The sequence below is a fragment of the Cheilinus undulatus genome, linkage group 7 (assembly GCF_018320785.1).
Source record: "Cheilinus undulatus linkage group 7, ASM1832078v1, whole genome shotgun sequence".
Classification (NCBI taxonomy): Eukaryota; Metazoa; Chordata; class Actinopteri; order Labriformes; family Labridae; genus Cheilinus; species Cheilinus undulatus.
Genome location: NC_054871.1, coordinates 48,478,528 through 48,499,553, shown reverse-complemented (window position 1 = coordinate 48,499,553; position 21,026 = coordinate 48,478,528). Strand labels below are relative to the sequence as shown.

The 21,026-nt window shown below is 42.3% G+C and overlaps 1 protein-coding gene across 1 annotated transcript in view; it reads left to right on the top strand.

Annotated features, from left to right (window-relative positions):
• Positions 1–21,026, top strand: part of scfd2 (sec1 family domain containing 2) — a 282,684-nt gene that overhangs the window by 139,740 nt on the left and 121,918 nt on the right. The window contains exon 5 of the mRNA XM_041790453.1: positions 6,583–6,859. Coding sequence (XP_041646387.1) covers positions 6,583–6,859 — 277 coding nt within the window. The remainder of the gene's footprint in view (positions 1–6,582; positions 6,860–21,026) is intronic.

The window sequence follows — 21,026 nt, the reverse complement described above, 5'->3', positions numbered from 1 at the left end:
GGATAATCTTTAGAACATCAGATTATCAGGCCTTTGCTTACAATGGTTATAAGGGGGGAATTAGGTGAAAATCAGCTTGTGCATCTTTTAGTGTGCAAGTCTACACCCTAATATATATTACCATAGCATTCTTGACTCACATGCCTCTATTTAAAATATCAGAAATAAGCAGGTGAATAAAAGCTGACTCAATATTGTCAGTCTTAGCTCCAATTTCCACATACAGCGAACACGCCGCAAAAACGCCTGCGAATCATACTGCGGAGCACATCACTCCCTCTCTAGTCTATCAGACCATTTCCACAGCTGGTGCTTCAGACAGGCAGCGGTGTGTGCCTGGACCGACACTTCGCTCCGCTTTGTTTGAGATACGCTGCAGGCCTATTTTTCAGCACCGGCTGCTGCCAAACCGCATCAGTACCCGTCGATCAGAAAGCTCCAAAAGAGGAAGTTACAAGCGTAGAATATCTGGTTCTTTCAAAATAAAACACTATGCACGGACTCCTGATCGTAAATCATCACCATATCAACATTACGTCTCATCCTGCAGCGAGAGCAAAGGGTCACCGAGAGGTCAGTGGGTCACGGAGCTACAACAGTGCTATTGATGAGGAAAAGTTAACTTTTGAGGATATTTAGTCAAGAATTATGCATAAAACCACAGATCCTTTAAACAAACATTAACCTTTTAACTTCCTAATGTACTCACCCAATAGTGGAAGCAATAATATTATGGACTTATACCAGAAAGGATGATAAATTAACTCCAAAAGGTAAAATCATCTGTATTTGACATACTAATCCTGTGTGAACTTGCAGTTCTCCCGTGATCTCTTCCTGCTGATCAGGGCTGCACACCATGGCGCAGTGCTCTAGACACGCTTCAAGTGGTTGAGGTCGCTCACCTTCGGTCGGACCGAACCCGCGGTACTTCGATGCACTGCATAGTTGTCCTAAGTGGAAATTGCGGGTTAGAGAGACATGTCATTAAAAGAAGCTACCAACATGGTGTCAGGAAAGGAAACAGTCTTAGCTTTTTTAGATTAAAGGATCAGTCAATCTTCAGATCCTCACGCTACGTCCAGATAAACAACAGCTATGAATTAATACTTATGACAGTTTCAAAGATGAAAAGGCTCCCCCAGCGGCCTGCCACCCCAAATGAAGGTTTGGTTCTCCCTAGTACATTATACAATTTCTGTTTTTTTCAGTCTAGGAATTACTGACACCTCATTACTTCTCCCTCCTGGGTGTTTTCTGTGTTTGCATACAGCCCTGTAGTCTCATGCCCTTATATGGGCATTTAAAGGACATGTCTCCATGTTATTATGTTATGTTGGCATGACCGGTTGTCAAGTTTGCTTCTTTTTCTTTCTTCTGATCTGCAAATCAACTTCATGCATACCTCCACCTCTTTCCTGCTCTGCACATATGCAAATGTTCCCACTCTGGAAGAGGTGAGAGAGTTAGCAGTCGTGCTTCGACACAAAACAATGATGTGAAACCCTGAAACACATGGAATCAAAGAGTATCAAAGTTTCAGAAATTCTGACAACCTTAGTTCCTGATGCAACGGCTAAAATTCATTCTTTTCTGTTTTAATGATGCATGAGTCTGTGAATCTGTCAGAGGTATTTGTTTGTGGTCCAGATGGCACTAGTTAAAACCACTAAACACAGAGGCTTTGTCACAGAGTAAGCCACTGTAAAGGTCAGATAAATCCCATGTAATTAAAGGCATAATATCATGAAATACTGGGATTTTGTTGTTCTGAGTGGCATGGAAAGCTTGCTGTTTTCTGCTCCGCTCAGTTCCCAGAGGTGTACTGTACCCTACCTTTCCAGTGAGCCTGAGTGCCAGCTCTGAGAGTTGGCCATTGTTGGGTTGAGCTTCAGAGCTGGAAAGACTTGGACTCAGTTTTCCCGCCCAGCTTCACTCAGTTCAGCATGAACCGTAGAGCTTCATTTCCTGCCGCGGCGCCGCGACCTACAGCTGACAGCGGCTTTTATAGATCTGCTGAAGGGACACAGCCACGGTGCATGCTTCTTCTCACATGTCAAAACATATAAACAGGCAGCACAGAGCAGAGATTGAACCCTCGGCTAAGATGGGATCCTATGAAGCAAAGATTAAAGACATTTCACAGAAGTGCCATTTCACTCTGTGGAGAGAAATGTTAAAGGAGATTTGTAATATCAGAATTGGTAAAACTCAGAGATGCTTTTTTCTAAGAAGTGCACATTTACTTATGACTTTACAAGGAATCTTAAGCTGGCATTTCCTTATTTGAAAGCTTTAATATTTAAGTCCTCCACCTGCAGTAAAGAGCAAATTTCTCCAGTGATTTAAAGCAACATCATAGAGGATCTTGGGTAAGTGGTAGGTTTGTTTAAAAGGAATTCTGGCCTTCACTGAAGGTCTCTGAGTGCAACCTTGGCTTTGAGAAGCAAAGAGCTTTGGAGACTGACAAGGCATAGGAATATTACAGCATTTGTACATATGACCCTGCAGCATCCAATGCCTTCTGCTTGAAAACGTTTTGCATGTGCATCACTGACCCAAGCAACATCAACAAAGCCAGCTCAGCGGTGGACCTGCAGCCTACAGCTTAACAAAGGTCTCGTCTCAGAATTCTCTCCAGTCTCATTGGCCCTCTTTACATTTTGAATCAATGGTGCATCTTGGCTTAATGTCCAAATACTGTGTGCAGCTTTTCTCCCTTGTGTTGTCATAACCATGCTTTTAATTGGGATGATAGTTTAGCTCAGTAGGTAAAGCAGTAATATTCTTTCTGGGGGCCCAAAATCCAAGACTGGTTGTAGTCAATGAAAAGTAAACTCACTTTATGTGTGAGTTTTTATCATCACTTTTTAAATAGTCTTAGTCTCGTCCTCTTCATGGAAATAAAAGGTCATTGACTAAAATTTTTTTAAGTCATAATTTTATTTAGTAAAATAATCTTGGCTCTGATGAAGCTGCTAAACTGCTTTGGTTGAATAGTTTTACGAGTTTCCCTCAAATTCAATGAGAGACGTGAACTTTTGGACACAGATTTTGCTTCATACCCTGCCTGAACCAACGTGCTCTCCAGTTCCATTACTTTATAGGCTAAATTGTTCCAAAACTAAAAGTCAGACTGGCTGTCATCATAGCTTCCCTAAAAAGGAGGACTTGACCTCTGCAGCACTGTAAGCATTTATTAAAGTTATGTTGGCAGTTATATCCTGAAGTTTTGTTTCCATTATTAGCTTGAATAGAATTTAAAATGTAAAATAAGAAGAAATAGCGTCATGAAAAAAAAAAACACAGACTAAGCGGTCGGTGGTGTTTCTTCAGCTCTGGTGTTTGGCTTGTCAGCAGCTTGGTAAAACGATCTCGCTATTGAAAAGCAAAACCGACTCATGTCAAGATGAAAATGTAATTTGCTGTCAGTGGCACGCTTCCTGGATGTTCTCCTGGACTCACGTGGATGACCAGTAGTTCTAGAGTGTGGAACCGTTTGCATTTCAACAGGAAAACCCTTAACTGTCCCCTCTTTCTTCATCGCCGTCCAGCAGAAAACAAGCGAGGGAAAGATCCCCCGACATTGTTTGGCAGTCAGAATGAGTGCGACTCAGAGAGGTATTTGATTTCACAATGTTTAAGGAGAAAAATGTGTGCTCAGATTGTGTTTGAACGGTCCCCAGGGGCGAGCGGTTGGCCGGGGTCTGAGGCAGGGAGGAGGCACTGCAGGAGAGAGAGTCGGAGCTGGATGAGGGAGGATGTGAGTGATGCAGCCGTCATCCTCTGCTCTGACGGGTTTTAAACTTTGTATTTATGATAAAGAGAATCTCAAACATCAACACGGTCACAGATGGGGACAGAAACGTTTCCATGAGGGACGATGATTTAGAGAAAATTCCCCTCAGCTGCTCCTTTAATCGGGGCTGTCGCTCTCTCTGTGGCTTCGGTTCCTTGGCTCCGGCTCTGATTGTTTTGCGTCTTTGGCTCGGTGCAGAGTTCTGCTGGGTCAGACACAGGATCCCCCCAGTGGGCCCACCACAAAGTCCAGAACCCCTCGTTCTCAGAGTCTGTTTGTCTTAGTGAAAACACAAAGCCCGTCACGGAGGAATCCCTCGTTAAAATGAAACATATCCACAGGAGCATTTGTGTCTCTACTGCCTTCTGTCAACAATCATTCCCTCTCTTCTGTCATCCAAAGCTCAGTTCCTCTTGTAATATCGCCTTTAACTTTTTTAAATTGTCTCCCTGCACTCATTGACCCTGTTTTCCCCTCTCTGCCCCGTTTTCCATTCACTTTTCATGCAGTTCATCGGATAGATTAGCTCCACACCCTAGCTTTATAGGCCTATGAGCTCACCCTTGTTGTGAGAGCAGCCAGCGTTTTTGTTCTGAAGACGGTCCAGTGATCCACGGCATGTTGGACAACTGCTTAGACCTGCTCAGACAGGCTCACAGAAACAGGCCACTGCACCCAAACATTGGCTTGGATGTTGGAATAGTGATAAAGGGCTGATGCAACTCCAACAGGAGAATGACACAAATAAAGCCTTACCTCAGCACTCACAGAGCTGAGAATTAGCTAATGGAACCATGAGCTCACTCACTCTGGGCTCTTCATTTTACACTATTTCTACAGCAGTCACTGATGACAATAGGGGCTAATGAGCAAGATGTTTTTAAAGGAACAGTACGTCGTTTGGTGCACCCACCGGAGGTGTTTGGATTCAAAGCTCTGGAGTTACGCCATGTCTAAAGTCATCATAGTGTCAGATCAAGTTTAAAACTGCTATTTTAGGGTGGAAAAGATATTTAGAGTTGCTTTGATTTTACTCAACATGAGGCACACAAATCACTTAACTGGTTTTCACTTTCATGCAGCAGTGTTTGAATGGCCTGCAGAGATGCATGATAAAATCTGAGTTACACCACATTTCAAATTATTATGCAAATTGGATTTTACTGTCATAAACATTAATTTTTTTGTTTTCCAATGAAACTCATGGATGGTTTTGTTTCTCAGGGCTCTTTGGATCACTGAAATCAATCTCAGACACCTGTGATCATTAGTTTACCAGGTGAGCCCAATTAAAGGAAAACTACCTAAGAAGGATGTTCCACATTATTAAGCAGGCCACAGGTTTCAGCAATATGGGAATGAAAAAAGATCTCTGCTGCTGAAAAGCCTCAAATAGTGCAATGCCTTGGACAAGGTATAGAGGCATAATGATGAAGGTTTCTGCCAGACAAATTCATCAGATTAAGAGAGCAGATGCTAAAATGATGTTACAAAGCAGCAAACGGGTATTTGAAACTGCTGGGTTTAACCAGTTTTAAAACAATAAAAAGTGTCAAAAAAAGATTCTGAATATAAAAATTCAATTTTAAATTGATAAAAAGATCCTTTTTTTTGTCATTCCCTTAAAAGGTGGTGATTTTGGAGATGGGAGGTTTTGCCCAGCAATATGTACATCTAAGTTTGACACTAGGAGAGTTCTTGATTTTTTTTACTTCTATTTTCTATGTAGCGCCAGATCACAACAGAAGTCATCTAAGGATATCTTTGCTATAGAGCAGATCTCTACCTTGTTCCTTTATTAAACAAACTAAATATCCTTATGTATTTTATCTTGTTGACATGAATGCATGTAATTTCTCAGTCCCGGTTTTCTGCTTGTTACTGAGCAAACCCACACGCTCACTGACCAGAGAGCCCGCCTCCCTGTGTCAGAACTGGGCTCACATGTGTGCTGGGATGCATTGACTCAGTATCATGAGAGTTCTCCAATGCAACTGGTTTATCCTCTAAAGTTGAGCTTGAAATGATGTCTCGCTTGTGTTATGACTGAAATAGTTAACCGAGCGCTGAATTTAGGCATAAGATTGCAGCAATTGCACACAATTTATTAAATTCTAGCAACAAGTCTGACACTTGTAATGCAGGAAAATCCTGCAATCCCCTTTATATCACGCTGCAAACTGACAAACTGGTGGGAAATGTGGTTAAAATTAGCGACAGTTGGGCTCATATCCGCACCAACCTCGTCTTGATCTTCCCACCACAGCAGGCAGAAATATCCACGACCTCTCACAGGTGTGTGAAGGCAAGTGTGCCATGAATATCAGACAGGATCAGTTCCTACACAGACTATGACTAAGTGGCCCATCCTCTGGTTACCTGATGATCATTTTATCATTTTAAAATTAATTCATACAAGGTCAATAAAATGGTGGATGATCCCTTTTGTCTTTTTATTCCTTGTGTCCACATTTCAAGCTGCATGGGCAACATATGATTCATTAGATTTTTTGAAATTAGAAAAAATTTCACCTCCATTCCCAGAGGCACAAAGTGCTACTCAGACGATAATAGATGATGGTTTCTAGTGGGTTTAGAGTTTGGGCTTTATACAGCTTCATAGCTGTATAGGAGCTTCCCAGCATTTATTCAAACTGCTGGTTAACTTGTGCTATGGGCATGACATATTTAACCAATGGTTCTTTTCAGCTTTCTCTAAAGATTCAGATATTGCTGTTTTCTAATCACTGATGTAAATTTGTGTCTTGTTTTTTGTGTCACAGGCTCTGGGAGACTCCGACTTCCCAGCCGTACTGAGGCAGCTGCTGCCCCTGATGAAGCCTCGAGGAGAAGAGGGGTCGAGGTCTGGTGAGGATGATTGTGGTCCTGATGAGCTGATCCTCCTGCTGGTCTACCTGTACTCCCTGGCTGACGAAGCCCAGCCTGCAGATGCGGATGAGGAGGAGGAGCTGGAGAAGCTGGAGAGGGAGCTGATGGGAGCGCTCACCCTGGTCATCACCCAAGAGAGCGAGCTCAGCCCGCTGCTGCAGAAACTCACCGGTGAGACGTGATTTCATGATTACTTCCAGGAGCGCGATCCGTTTGCCAAACATGCTGATGGTCTGAGAGGAACAGCAGGAGAACATGATTGTTTATTTCCTCTGTCGGCCTCCAGTGCTGTTAACAGGAGGGTTTTTATCAGCGTCCACACACCCCATCTCTCTCTCTCCTCCATCCTTGTATCTCACTCTTTCACACACAGACCTACACACACACTTTTGGTCAGCTTGGCAAGCAGCTACACAAATATTGGAGTGTGGGAATGTCTGAGCTTTTGGATAAGTGTGAGAGAAAAATAGTGTCAGACAGAAATGACCCCTCGCTTTAACATCTACAGCTCCTCTGCCAAGACAATGAGCGTAATTTTATGTGGTTCAGCCGTGCTGATATGAAGAGACTGAAGGATAAAAAGTGGAAGCTCTTACCTAATGTACTTTAGCAGAGCTGTCAGATAGCTCTACTTTAGTATTTTTGTCTTTTCTGGTACCTGCTTGATTTTAACAACATTTGAGCATCCTGCAGCTCACAATTTCAAATAAAACTCATTACTTTAGTTTTAATGCAGCAGTTGTCAATCTGTTTTTTTGCCCATGGCATACCAAAGATCAAGCCAAAAGTTTCAAGGCGCACCAAAACCATATATATATATAATAGCCTCTTACATGTTACAGTAAATCCAGGCAGGCCACAGAGTCAAGCCCTGACATGTAACTGAGATCTCACAAGCCCTCATCAGCTGACAGCAAGCTGATTCATTGATTCAGCCCGCTATTGGCAAATCACAGCCATGCTTTTACGACGCTCCTCCACCCCAGCTCCTCCTTTATTCTGCCTCTTACTTCATGAATGCCACTTTGTTGTCATGTTGCCTGCTCTGCTTTGAGTTTTTTGCGGCTTCTCTCCCTGCCTCAGGCTTTCCTTGTAGGCACAGGAAAGATAGGACCATGTGGTGTTCCTGCTCGCTGCTCCATGTAGGCTCGTGGCACAGCAGAGGGATCTCAAAACAATCGTATGCATGAAAGCAATGAGTGCAAATTTGTAACTACCAATGAAGAAATCCATTTATAACCAGACATCACGTGTGTTTCTTGACAAAGCAGTCCTGACTGAACTTCAGCTATTATATAGTCCTATTTATTTATTTAAATGTATTTATCCAGGAGAACCTCATTGAGATCAAGAATCTCATTTTAATCCATGTCACAGAGTAATAAGTTATTAGTCTAGTCCTAATAATTGCTTATGGTTGTACATATTCCCACAGCATGGCAAGACTTGGCTCAAGGCACACCAGTGCCTGCCACACCATGTGAGAACAACAGCTCTTATGCATTAGAGGAGATCTGAGGACTATTTTGAATCAGCAGTACTGCACTCCAACTTATCAATATGAAGACTTGTTTGTCCCCTAGAGAGCGAGGCAATAACCTTTAGCAAAGATGCATGAATGAAAGTGAGAGTAAAGTTAATCTCTTTCTGCATAGTCTGCTTAGAAATTCAGTGTAATCTTTTCTCTGCAGTCTTGTGGAAGAGGGTCTGGATTTTTGAATGTTTAATGGTTTTATGGACACACCTCAGTGCATCCTGGTGGTCTGAGACGCCTTTATCTGGATTGGACTGATTGTTTAGACCAGGGGTGTCAAACTCAATAACAGCAGGGGCCAGATTCTGGATTCAGGGTCACCTTTTTAACCATAAACTGACAACTTTGTTTCACCAGTTAAAAATAGTGAAAAAAAACAATGTAGCACTGATGATAAATGATTTTGACATTTGAAAAGTTAAAAGTGAAGTTTTAAGGCTTGCAATCTGAGAAAAATAAATTTATTTGTTCAAAAAGGTCAAAACATGAAATTGAAATTGAAAAATAATGTTTTTTACAGGCAAAAAAAACTTATACATTTAACCATTTTATAAATACGCAGTTTTACTTGGCAGAGAAGAATCTGCTCAAAAGGTGCTCCCTGGGTTAGTCAAGCAGCATGCTTTGATTTTCCAAGGCAGGCGTAGCTAGAAATATAGATAAATTTATGACAATGTGTATCGAAAACAATTAAATTATTTCAGAAGTAACCCATAGTATCCATAGCAACATGAATCCGACTATGAGGGTGAAACAAGCTTTTTACATTGGCTTCCCATTAGTTTTAGAATTGATTTTAAGATTTATTAATTACTTTTAAAGCACTGAAAGATCTGTCTCCGATCTATATACAAGACCTTTTAACCCTCATATGGGCCAACCTTAGATCCTCGAGCAGGGGCTTCCTGGTCGTTCCAAAGTCAAGACTCAAATCTAAAGGTGATAGGGCCTTTTCCATCAGGGCCCCTTGACTTTGGAATGACCTTCCTGAGGAGATAAGGCTTGCAGAATCATTGACATCTTTTAAATCACTTCTTAAAACACAAGTTTTCTTACACACAAGTAGGGGGGGTTCAAAGGAAAAAGGTTGGGAATCACTGAATTAAGCTAAAAAGGAGGTGGCTGGGGTGGAGGAGGTTCAGCTTTGCCAACAGCAGCAGCAGCATAGTGCAGCATCATTGATGCAAGCAGGGACTACTGAGTAATACATCATATTTTAACCTACTGCTTTGTTGACAATTGAATGTTTGCATAATTTGCATAAAATCTCTGCTGCCGCAAATAATGACTATATCAAATTGGGATTTTGAGAAATTTGAAGTGAAGGAAATGTTGCAACTTCTGCAATTTGTAAATTGTAGCAGGCCAAATAGCGATTTAACTCTTTAGGCACCAGAGTTTTTTCAAGAAAATATTCAATTGTGATATCAAGATTTCAAAAGGCTGTAACTTGAAAGTGGTTCGAGATAAAGGCATACTGTAAATGAGAAAAATCTTCAGTATGACCCAAAGTTTGTGACTGGAGTAAATCCACTCATCTAATTTGCATATTCTGACATCGCCAGGCAGCCTCCACCGCCATTGGCTGTGTGTTTTCTCCCATGGCTTCTAATATGGCTGCCCCTACCTCTGTGGTGTTTTTCATTCCCTACCTCCGTCACTATTCGCAGTGTTTTGACCACCCTAATACCCCCACCACGTGCCCTACCTCCCCAGCCATGGTGAGGCAAAGCATCGGCCTCGGTATGTGCTGCTTGTGGACTATCATGGTGCATGTCGGTGCTGACAGACGCACCGTCAGTCTCACCCGTGGTTTCACCGGACAACTCAACGTCATGTCAGAGGGTGAATATTCCTCTATGCCTCCCGGCATTGTAAGTATTCTCGCTACATTTGGCTCTCTTTCTCTACGTTATGCTCCGACTACAACCACCGCTTCCTTGTCTCCTCAACCAAGGGTGGGTCTTTCAAAACTCTCTCTCTCCAAAACTTTGAATAGAAGCACGCCCACAAATGCTGCTGGGATTGAAGTTACTCATGTCCGCCATCTCCTGGTGTAAACTAGTAACAACATTAGGCACTGTATTTGCAGCTAGAGCCTGTTTCATTCAGCATTGGTGCTTGTCACAATTTTGCGACTTTGACGCTTAAAGAGTTAATCTAACTTGCAATTAATTGCCCAGCCTTAGTGTGTTGAGTCCTCTTGTTCTGCTTTTTCCTTGAGCAATGCCACCTCTCAACCCCTTTGACTCCTAATACTCTTGTAACAGTAGTGAAAGGACAAAGTAAACATCCTCCTGGGCAGAATTTCAAAATAGTGGTGTAAATTTTGCAGCACATTTAGATAGAAACTCCTCTACAGACAAGTACGTTCCAAAAGTAACACTATTTTTTAAACTGAGAGTGCTGTAAGCACAGCATAAACAGACAACGAAGGGTAAACTAGTTTTGTGTTGACAGTGAGCGCTGCCAGGGCAAAAATGACTGTGGCTGCTATGGGCTCTTCTTTCCCTTGAGTAAAGACGGTGCGTACTTTTGGCAGCTCCTCCACCGGTGTGTTTATCTCCTGGTTTCCTTGGTTCCTGCGTGCAGCAGCGAAGTGTTTGCAGGTTTAGCTGAGCTGGTAACTGTGTGGTGGAGCAGATCAAGGCCAGCCCCAGAGATGAATGAAGCGTCTACCTCCACACCACAGCCAGCTGTACCTCCCAGAGTAATAGCGTCTTTAACCTTGAGCCTGTACACTCACACGTCTCCTCCCCTGCCACATAGTTCATAATTAGAGCTACTTTTAGTTTTTGGTCCACTGCGTTACCTTAGCACACACCCTGAAATAATACACTGCTGTTAAGGGTTTCATCGCATATTGCACACAGGCTCATATATTATATGGAGGGCTTGCCAGGTCTATGTAAAGCACTAATAAAGACTGTTGATCCCTCACTCTTTTTTCATACACCGTCTCTCTCTCTTCCTGTTCTACTTGGCTAAGTGCACTTTGGATTGAGGGGCCTCTTGGCAGGCGCAGGCTGCAAGATGTGGCTCATGTTAAAAACCTGACTCTCTGTTATAAACACTTCATTGGAAATTACTCTGTCACAGTGTGCCAGGTGTGTTTCAGACAGAAAAAGACGAGTGTATGTGCAGATGTGAGCAGGTTGTGCCCATTTGGAGGAATTCAGCCCGCTCTTTTCACATTCAAACGTGTGTTTGTGTGCTTGCACGAGTGTTTTTTTATGGCAGTGGATAGAGCTTGGCTAGGGTAACGTGAGGCGGGAGGTCGTCTCTCTGCATCCACAGCAAAACATTGATTGTGACATTCTCCCCAATTAAAGCAATCTAATGGAAACCAGACGCCGAATGAAACCTGGTCACCATGAGAACCATGTTTTCACTAAGTCCTCTGTTTTGTTCCCCTTGGCTACAGCGTGCGCACAAAAGAGCTGCACAAGACACAAAAACAACACACGGAGAAGAATGCTGAAAACAAAGGAGAAATCAGGACGAGTGAGTTTAGGACAGGACGAGTTAAAGCTGCACACCCGACCCCGTAAACTGCCTCCCTGTGGGAACTTAATTAAAGAGCATCTTCAGGAAATGATGCTCCTCTGACTTCTGTACACTGAAGATTTGTTATCGGCTCATTGTTTCCTGTCAGCCATGTTGGACCTGAGTTTACAACGTGTGGGAGCAAACTTTAATGAAAGCACTGATGTTTCCATGATAAGTGGAAAGTAGGTGAGACGGCCCTTTGCTGTTTTTATAAATTAGACTTTGGTTTGTTGCATAACCATCGAGGTGGAGGAGATGTTTTGAGAATGGGGCAATTAAGAAAGCAAAGTTTTTCAGTTGATTTATTTGCAAAACTCTCCCACAAAGGTTTGCAGACAGATTTAACACAGGAGTCAATGGTTATGATGAGGTCTTCAGCTAAAACAGTTGAACTTTCTGTAATTTGACCTATTTAGCTGAGGCAGCGAGCTCCCCAATTCATGGTGATTGAGCTTCTTATAGCAGAGAGAGACTACTTCTCTTCCTCTATCATATTCAATTTAAAGAAGTGAAGAAGGGGAAATTACAGAGAACGAATGCTGTCATGCACCGATATCTTCTTACTTAGGGCCAGAGCACCAACCCTGTTGAAATTGAAGGAATTCTTATGGTTTTTCTCTCAAAACAGCTTTTTAGGGGCCTTATCATGCTTCAAAACTCACCAGATTTTATGGCTTGTCAGTTCCTGGTGAAAAAATTCGTGTTCTGGTGGTTTCTAGCAAGCCACACTTCTTTTGTTTACTCTAAAGCCACATTTGAGCTTGATGATGTTTTGTGCTGACTGGAATATTATTGGTACTGCTCTTTACTGCCAGAACTCATCAAGGAGTTATAAAACAAGATATTACTTTGTCAATATTTTTACCATGTAGAGCAGGGGTTCTCAGCTTTTTCAGCCTGCGACCCCCAAAATAAAGGTGTCAGAGACCAGGGACCCCCACTGTACCTGAAGGTGGACACAAGGCCACCCATAAGGGGGCAACAATGGCCCAGCAAAATCATGGTCCATTGTAAAGTTAAGCTTTAGTATTTATATTTAACCTGAATTATAACCGTTCTTATCAAAGAACAAAATACATTTTAATTCATTTGTGCGGTAATCTAAAGTAATCTTTTTGTTTAAAACAGAATTAAAATACATTAAAAATAGGTAAAATGGGTTAATAATGGCAAAAAATAGTGGGAAAGATGCTGAAATTGGAGTTTAAAAGTAGCAGAAATGGGTTAGAAGTGCCAAAAATTTGATAAAAGTGGCAAAACAATAACCTAAAATGGTTAAAGTGTCAAAAATGGGCATATTAAGTGGTAAAGGAGTATTTAACAGTGGCTGAAATGGTGTGAAAGTAGCAAAAAATAGGTGGAAATTTGGTGAAATGGGATGAAAAATTGATATAAACTGGCAAAAAAGGCTTAGCTAAGGCAGAAATGGGCTAAACTGGCAACAATGGGCATATTAAATTGTGAAATGTGGCATAAAAAGTGGTAAAGAGGGGTCAGTAGTGGATATAATGGGTCAACAGAGCCAACAACAGGCAAAGAGTGTGTTAAAGTTGGCAAAATTGGTGGGAAAAAAGTGATGACAACGGCTTGAAATCTGGCAAAATTGGTGTAAAGTATTTAATTATTCCTAGTTTTTTTAAGGCATCTGGAGACCCCCTCCCAGTGTCTCGTGACCCCAAATGGGGTCCCGACCCCAACGTTGAGAACCACTGATGTAGAGTGCTGTCCTAGTTTAGTCACAAGAAACATCAGTGAATTCTTCCTGCTGGGATGTTTGTTTACAATATTAGTGTGGTAGCAGGCCAATCAGAATTGGACCATGGGCTGCATTTGCCCCCCGGGCCCCAGTTTTGACAGTCCTGCCCTAAACCTTTCTTCATCAACAACAGCTCTAACAGAAACCTAGGAGAAAGGCTGCATTTGTTTTAGTCTTTCCATAAGGATTGTTGACTAAAGACAGTGGAGAATACTGTCTCTAAATCTAACTGTAGTGCTTCTTTATGCAGCTTTGCACCAAAGTGAGGACCGTAGATCAGCCAAAACAAACTCCTCAAAGTGTCCTGAAATAAACATTTAACCAGAGTTTGGGTTTCCCAGCAGTTCTGCTGGGCCTGCATGTTGTGTCAGTGAATGTAGAGGGAAAATTCATATTATAGAGGCGAGTATCAAACGTCTACATTGTTGTCTCGGCGTATGGCTTTGATTAAAGGCTCCAGGAAAACGGCTCCTCTTATTGCAGCCTGGGAAATGAGCTCTTAAACCAAACACTCCTCAGCCAACACCACACAAGGAAGCAGCCTCATTGGTCGGGGACAACAGTGAGAATACAGAACGAAGAGCGTGATTGGATAAGAGACACACTGCTCTCCTGAAAGCTGGAGTCTGATTGGCTGCCGACTTACAGTCTGTGGTGAACATGGCTGCCGTGTGATGTGTGCAGGTTGTAAATAGCTCCGAGCAGTTAGTGTTAATCTCTGGTTCAGTTGTGGTTAAAAGACATTGATGCTGGTAAGAGGGCGATTAAGAGTGTTCCCCAAACTTCTTTATGGATTTGTTTCCTGTCAGACTTGGTGAAGATCCAAACCTCGTCTGTCTTCTTTCCAGCTCTCTGTTCTCCTCATCGTGGGCTGAGAAGCAGAGCAGGCCAACCCAAACGTCCCCTCACTCTTTGCCCTTCTCGCTGCAGTGGATCAGAGTTTGTGTCAGCGTGTGGGTGAGCAGCCCCTGAATATGAAGTCCATGTCTTCACATGGTGATGATGATGATTTAGGGGCAGCAGCAGACACACAGAAGAAGGAAAGGAGGTCGCAAAAGTACTGGCAGGACATGAATTCAGACTGCAGAGGTTTAAATGCCCTCGCTGCCTCACGCTCACACACATGGGGTTTGTTTTTCATCCTGTCACTGGGGCGTGCATGGGGCAAAGAGGAAGAGGCGAGCAGTTTGAGAGTCAGACCTCCCCAACGCCGTTGTTTGGGTTGGCAGGGCAGCACGGGCCAGTCCAGGGACATGAAAGGGATCACACATAACTCAGGCCACCAACCCTCCGTCTGCAAGCTTCTTAGGCTTCTCTTTGTTTTTCTTATTTCCTTTTCCATTTCCCAGTCTTCCTCCCTCTCCTCCTTAGGGCTGGGCAGTATTCTGAGCTTCTTAGAAACACTGATATGCTTTTAAATGAGATAAAGGTAAATGGATTTGAGCACTTTTCTTGTCGTCTGACCACTCACAGAACTTTAACACTGCAGGTCAAACTCATCCATTCACTCCACATTCACACACCGACGGCTGCTGTAGAGAGTGGCCATCAGTATGAACTCATCCCAATCATGCACATCCATACCAAGGTTACAATAGTTATAAAATCCACAAAATCCCCATAAATTTTTGTCTGAAAAAAGTGGCCGGAGGGTTTAGTTACTCTTAGAGTAGGGCTGAGTTTCAACACTGCTTGCCTGAATCAGTTATGATTCACAAACACCTGCTATGATTCAATGTGATTTGATTCATTTTGATTTGATTTGATTTTAAATTTGATTTTACACGAAAGTTTCCCTGAAAAAATGTTGGAACTTGCACAAGAGACCTTCCAGCTGGGCACATCATCAGAAATATTAAGGTTCTTTTGGGGGAAAAAAAAAAAAAAAAAAGTGTTATTTCCAAAATATTTGACTTCCATGTAGCACATCATGAGAATGGCCCAGCTTGTCTTTTTGATTAAAAACTATGAAGACAGATTTCTGATTTTGCTGCTGGCACTGCAGTGGCTCCTCGTGCTCCAGACTTGGAGGGTTACACACGATGTGAGGGAGGGACTTTAATTAACAACAAAATAAAGCTTGATCAAAAAGAAACAATGGACACAAACAACAAATGAAGATTGCAAAAAAATCCAAGCTTTATTTATGATTAATCAATAAATGCAATCAATCAGTTTATGAAGTAAGCCAGGCCAGCAATCAGCTCATTTCAATAACATACCAAATAAACAAAATAAAATAACTAGGCACCATTCTCAAACCGCAACTCTAAAGCTGAAAGCCCCAAGCTACAATCCTGGTCAAGTCTTAGACTCAGGTCCCCATCTCTGTTTCAGGGAGCTGTGCCTCAGACTGCTGTTGAACTGAGGCTGCTATGTGAGAGGAGTTGCAGTCAAAAGGAGTCAATCAGTCTCTGGATTATATGATTTCATATCTGAATAAGTAAAAGAGAATGTATTTTAGTCAAAAACCAAACATTTTAACCTAGGCCCAGCTCAAAGTGGAGACATTAGAAATTTCAACTATTTGAAATCCATGATATTTAAAAGAAATATTGGGAATACTTTAGTGTGACAGTTCCCAGGAGTTTGTCTGCAGTTTTGGATGATTGAAAAGGACAAACAAACCCAATTTTAGGTGAATTAGACTTTGGTTTTTGTAGCTGCAATATCAAACAAGTTTTTAACATTAACAAATCAGAGTTTATCATTCTGTTACCGTGACAACTATTTTGTATTTCTTTAGAGTAAAATGGTACTGATAGAGTATTTGTTTAGATATTTGGTCTGTGTCACCCATTCCTAACTCCTCCTCCTCCTCTCTCTGAGACCCTGCAGCAGACGGCTGGTTTCAGGGGAAGTGGAGCAGAAGTCAGTCTAATGATCGCGCCTGATTAAGTATATTTCCCCTGTTGCACTGTTTATGAAATTAGACCCAATTATTTTTAATTGGCGCTCTTTCTTTACTTCCTCTCTCTCTCTCTCTCTCTCAGTACTGTACATGTATACGAGGTGAGGCCTGTGGGCGAGCGAAGCAGCCACTGGTGTTGTTCTGTCTCTCTCCATCAGATAAGCTGATGACACGGCGCTTAGGCTTTAATGAACTCAGGCTCATCAGCTCCTCACTGCGAGGCCAGACAGGCGGGTTTACAGGCGGGGCCACACACACAGGCCCCCATCAGACCCCAGACCCACATGTGGTTAAGCCGTCATACTGGCTCTCTTGTTCTCTCTTATCCTTGATACTTCCTACGTTCTTTTCCTCTGGGTTCTGCTGATTCAGACTCCAGGGTTGGAGGAACAGCTTTGAATGAAAAAGTGGCTAAAAACGTTCTGAATGCATTTTTTTTTTCATTCCCTGTACCTAAAATTAAAGACTGATTCCATGCACCATTAGTTACTGTCAATTATTTCAAATAGCACAGCATAGTTAATCACAATTTCATCTCTATCACCTGGTACATTCTAGTGGATCATTTGCCAGTAAAATACATTTTTGACAAGGACATTTATACATACAGTTGAAACCAGAAGTTTACATATACTATATAAAAAGGCACATAAACTTTTTTTTCTCACCATCTAACATGAAATCAGATTAAACTTTTCCTGTTTTTGGTCAATTAGGATTACCAAAATTATTTCTATTTGCTAAATGCCAGAATAATGAGAAAAGGATTTTTTTAGACAATTTTTATTACTTTTCTTCAAAGTCAGAAGTTTACATACACTAAGATTACTACGCCTTTAAACAATTTGGGAAAGCCCAGATGAGGATGTCATGTCTTTGGAAGCCTCTGATAGGTTTATTGACAACATTTGAGTTAATTAGAGGCACACCTGTGGATGTATTTTAAGGCACACCTGAAACACACTGCGTCTTTGTGTAACATCATGGGAAAATCAAAAGAAATCAGCCAAGATATCAGGAAGAGAATTGTGGACTTGCACAAGTCTGGTTCATCCTTGGGTGCAATTTCCAGATGCCTGAAGGTGCCACGTTCATCTGTTCAAACATTTATACCCAAGTATAAACACCATGGGAATGTCCAGCCATCATACCGCTCAGGAAAGAGACAGGTTCTGTGTCCCAGAGATGAACATGCTTTGGTCCAAAAAGTCCATCTCAACCCATGAACAAAAGCAAAAGACCTTGTGAAGATGCTGGCTGAAGCTGGTAAGAGTGTGTCATTATCAACAGTCAAACGAGTCCTGCACCGACATGGGCTGAAAGGCCACTCTCCCAGGAAGAAGCTATTACTCCAAAAGAAACATAAAAAAGCCAGATTACAGTTTGCAAATGCACACAGGGACAAAGACCTTAATTTTTGGAGACATGTTCTGTGGTCTGACGAAACTAAATTTGAACTTTTTGGCCATAATGACCATCGTTACATTTGGTGAAAAAAGGGGGAAGCTTGCAAGCCTGAGAACACCATCCCAACTGTGAAACATGGGGGTGGCAGCATCATGTTGTGGGGTTGTTTTGCTGCAGGAGGGACTGGTGCACTTCACAAAACAGATGTCATCATGAGGAAAGAACATTATGTGGAAATACTGAAGCAACATCTCAAGACATCAGCCAGGAAGTTAAAGCTTGGACGCAAATGGGTTTTCCAAATGGACAATGACCCTAAGCATACTGCCAAACTGGTTACAAAGTGGCTTAAGGATAACAAAGTCAGTGTTTTGGAGTGGCCATCACAAAGCCCTGATCTCAATCCCATTGAAAATTTATGGGCAGAGCTGAAAAGGCATGTGCGAGCAAGGCAGCCAAACTTGGCTCAGTTACACCAGTTCTGCCAGGAGGAATGGGCCAAAATTCCTGCAAACTATTGTGAGAAGCTTGTGGAAGCATATCCAAAACATTTGACCCAAGTCATACAGTTTAAAGGCAATGCTACTAAATACTAATGAAATATATGCAAACTTCTGACTCTCAAGAATATAATAAAAAATTGTCTAAAAAATGATCTCTCTCATTCTTCTGGCATTTAGCAAATAGAAATAATTTTTGTAATCCTAACTGATCAAAAACAGGAAAAGTTTAATCTGATTTGATGTTAGATGGTGAGAAACAAAAGTTTATGTGCCTTTTTATATAGTGTATGTAAACTTCTGGTTTCAACTGTAGATACTTGTGCACTAATACTCAGAAACAAGTCTTCAGCTGTAGAAATAGTTTAGAATTAAAGAGAGCAGCTCAAACCCACTCCCCAGGGTGACCTCGTCCCCATTTGGGATGAAACAGGCCCTGAAAATGTGTTGACTGTAGACTAGATGGTAAAAGGACTTAAGCTTGTATGGTTTGGCTTTTACAGGTGCATCTCAGTAAGTTAGAATATCATCATAACGTTGATTTATTTCAACAGCAGCACTAAAGTACAGCACATAATACTTGGTCGGGACTCCTTTTGCATGAATTCCTGCAGCAATGTAGCGTGGCAGGAAGGCGATCAGCCTGTGGCACTGCTGAGGCGTTATGAAGCCCAGGCTGCTCTGATAATGGCCTCCAGCTCTTCTGTGTTGTTGGGTTTAGTGTCTCCCATCTTCCTCTCCACTACGTCTCATAGATCCTCTATGGGGTTCAGGTCAGGCCAGTTCTCTGGCCAGTCAAGCACAGGGAAACCATGGTCCTTACCAGGTACTGGTACTTTTGGCAGTGTGGGCAGGAGCCAAGTCCTGCTGGAGAATTAAATCAGCATCTCCATAAAGCTGGTCAGCAGAGAGAAGCATGAAGATGATGACCTTTGACCTGATAAATCACAGTGGACCAACACCAGCAAGATGGCATGGCTCCTCAAACCACTACTGACTGTGGAAACTTTACACTAGACCTCAAGCAACATGGATTCTGGTCCTCTCCTCTCTTCCTCCAGACTCTGGGACCTTGATTTCCAAATGACATGGAAAATTTACTTTCATCTGAAAAGAGGACTTTGGAACACTGAGCAACGGTCCTGTCCTTTTTGTCCCATGTAAGACCTCTTATGTTGCCTCTGCTTCAAGACTGTGACAGTTGTAGTCCATGTCCTGTATCCATCTGTGCGTGGTAGCTCCTAAAGCACTGACTCCAGCTGCAGCTCCCCCAAACTCTTGAATGGGCTTCATTTCACAATTCTCTCAAGACTGCAGTTATCCCTGTTGCTTGTGCTCCTTTTTTTACACCACATTTGTTCCTTCCATTCCACTTTCCATCCATGTGTTTGGAAACAGCTCTCTGTGAACAGCCAGCTTCTTTAGCAATGACCTTCTTTGTCTTGCCCTCCATTCATTCAGATGAATTATTCTCACCCAGGAAGGGGCAAGGCCAGCACAGTTTAGGAGAAAATCCAAGGATGAATTGCTCTCACAGATCAGTGATCTTCCTGGTCTGAGTTTATAAATGATGGTGTTCTTTCTTCACTGATTCACAGCCAAAAACCATAAAAGAATTCTGGTAGCTCTCTTTAAAATGAACCAAAAGGATTCAATATTCCCAGTATTATTCCTGTTGGGCCTTAAGACTTTAGCAGCCGTGGTTTCTCATGTCGATTTCACAGATCTGGCCCTGAGTGTAGTTTACACCTCTGTTTGTTTTATGGAGTGTGTTAGCGCTCAGCAGAGAATTCCTCCGCGTCTTATTTATGACAGGAAATGCTCGTCATAAAAGGCTCGTAAGCTCTTATATCTCCGCTGGGAATGAGACTCATCCAGTGAAAAAAGACACGATGATGAACCCGCATGGACTTGTGAATGAATGCTCGCTCGACAAAGGGACGGCACAAACACAAACCAGACTCACACACAGGCGGGCTCCAGAGGGACTCTAACTCTGATAGTGGCCCCTGGCCCCTGCACACGTGTCAGTGTGGGCGGGGGTCACACTGTGACCCTCTGACAGGCGGGTCGAACAGACGAGTCCATCCTCTGTCGTCTGCAGGGACGCTGCTCATCCTCTCTGGGTCTTTTTTATCTACATTAAAAGTTCCTGATTTTCATTGTAACGGCCGTTAAAGCTGACTGAGAAATGAAAGGATTCTGTCTTAGCCCATGTATCTTTCTGTGAGAGAGGGGGGATTTAACTGTACATTTTTATAAAGCACTGACAGTTTCATTTATTCCTATTTTGAAAATCTGATGCAGAACGCTAGTTTGTCAGCTTTGGTACACCGTCATAAAGCTACACAGCAGAACAAGCTAGATGCTACTCTGTGTAGCATCTTCCTGCCCTCACAGTGATGCAAGATAAACCCACCACTTCGTAATTTTTTTTTAATACCGTCATACCCTCCCTGAGTTTTAAACCAGGATATCCTAAAGTCTTTTGATTCTAACACCAGAAAAACCACGTGTTTGTTTTTAACGTGGCAGCTCTATACTTCTGTATACACTTTAAGCGTCAGAGACGTTCTCTTCATGAAGTGTTCACAGAATTAACTTGTTTATTTAACCAAATAAAAATCAGGTTATTTTGCCAAGGCTGCTTTATTACTCTGTGAAAACATTGATGGACTTGA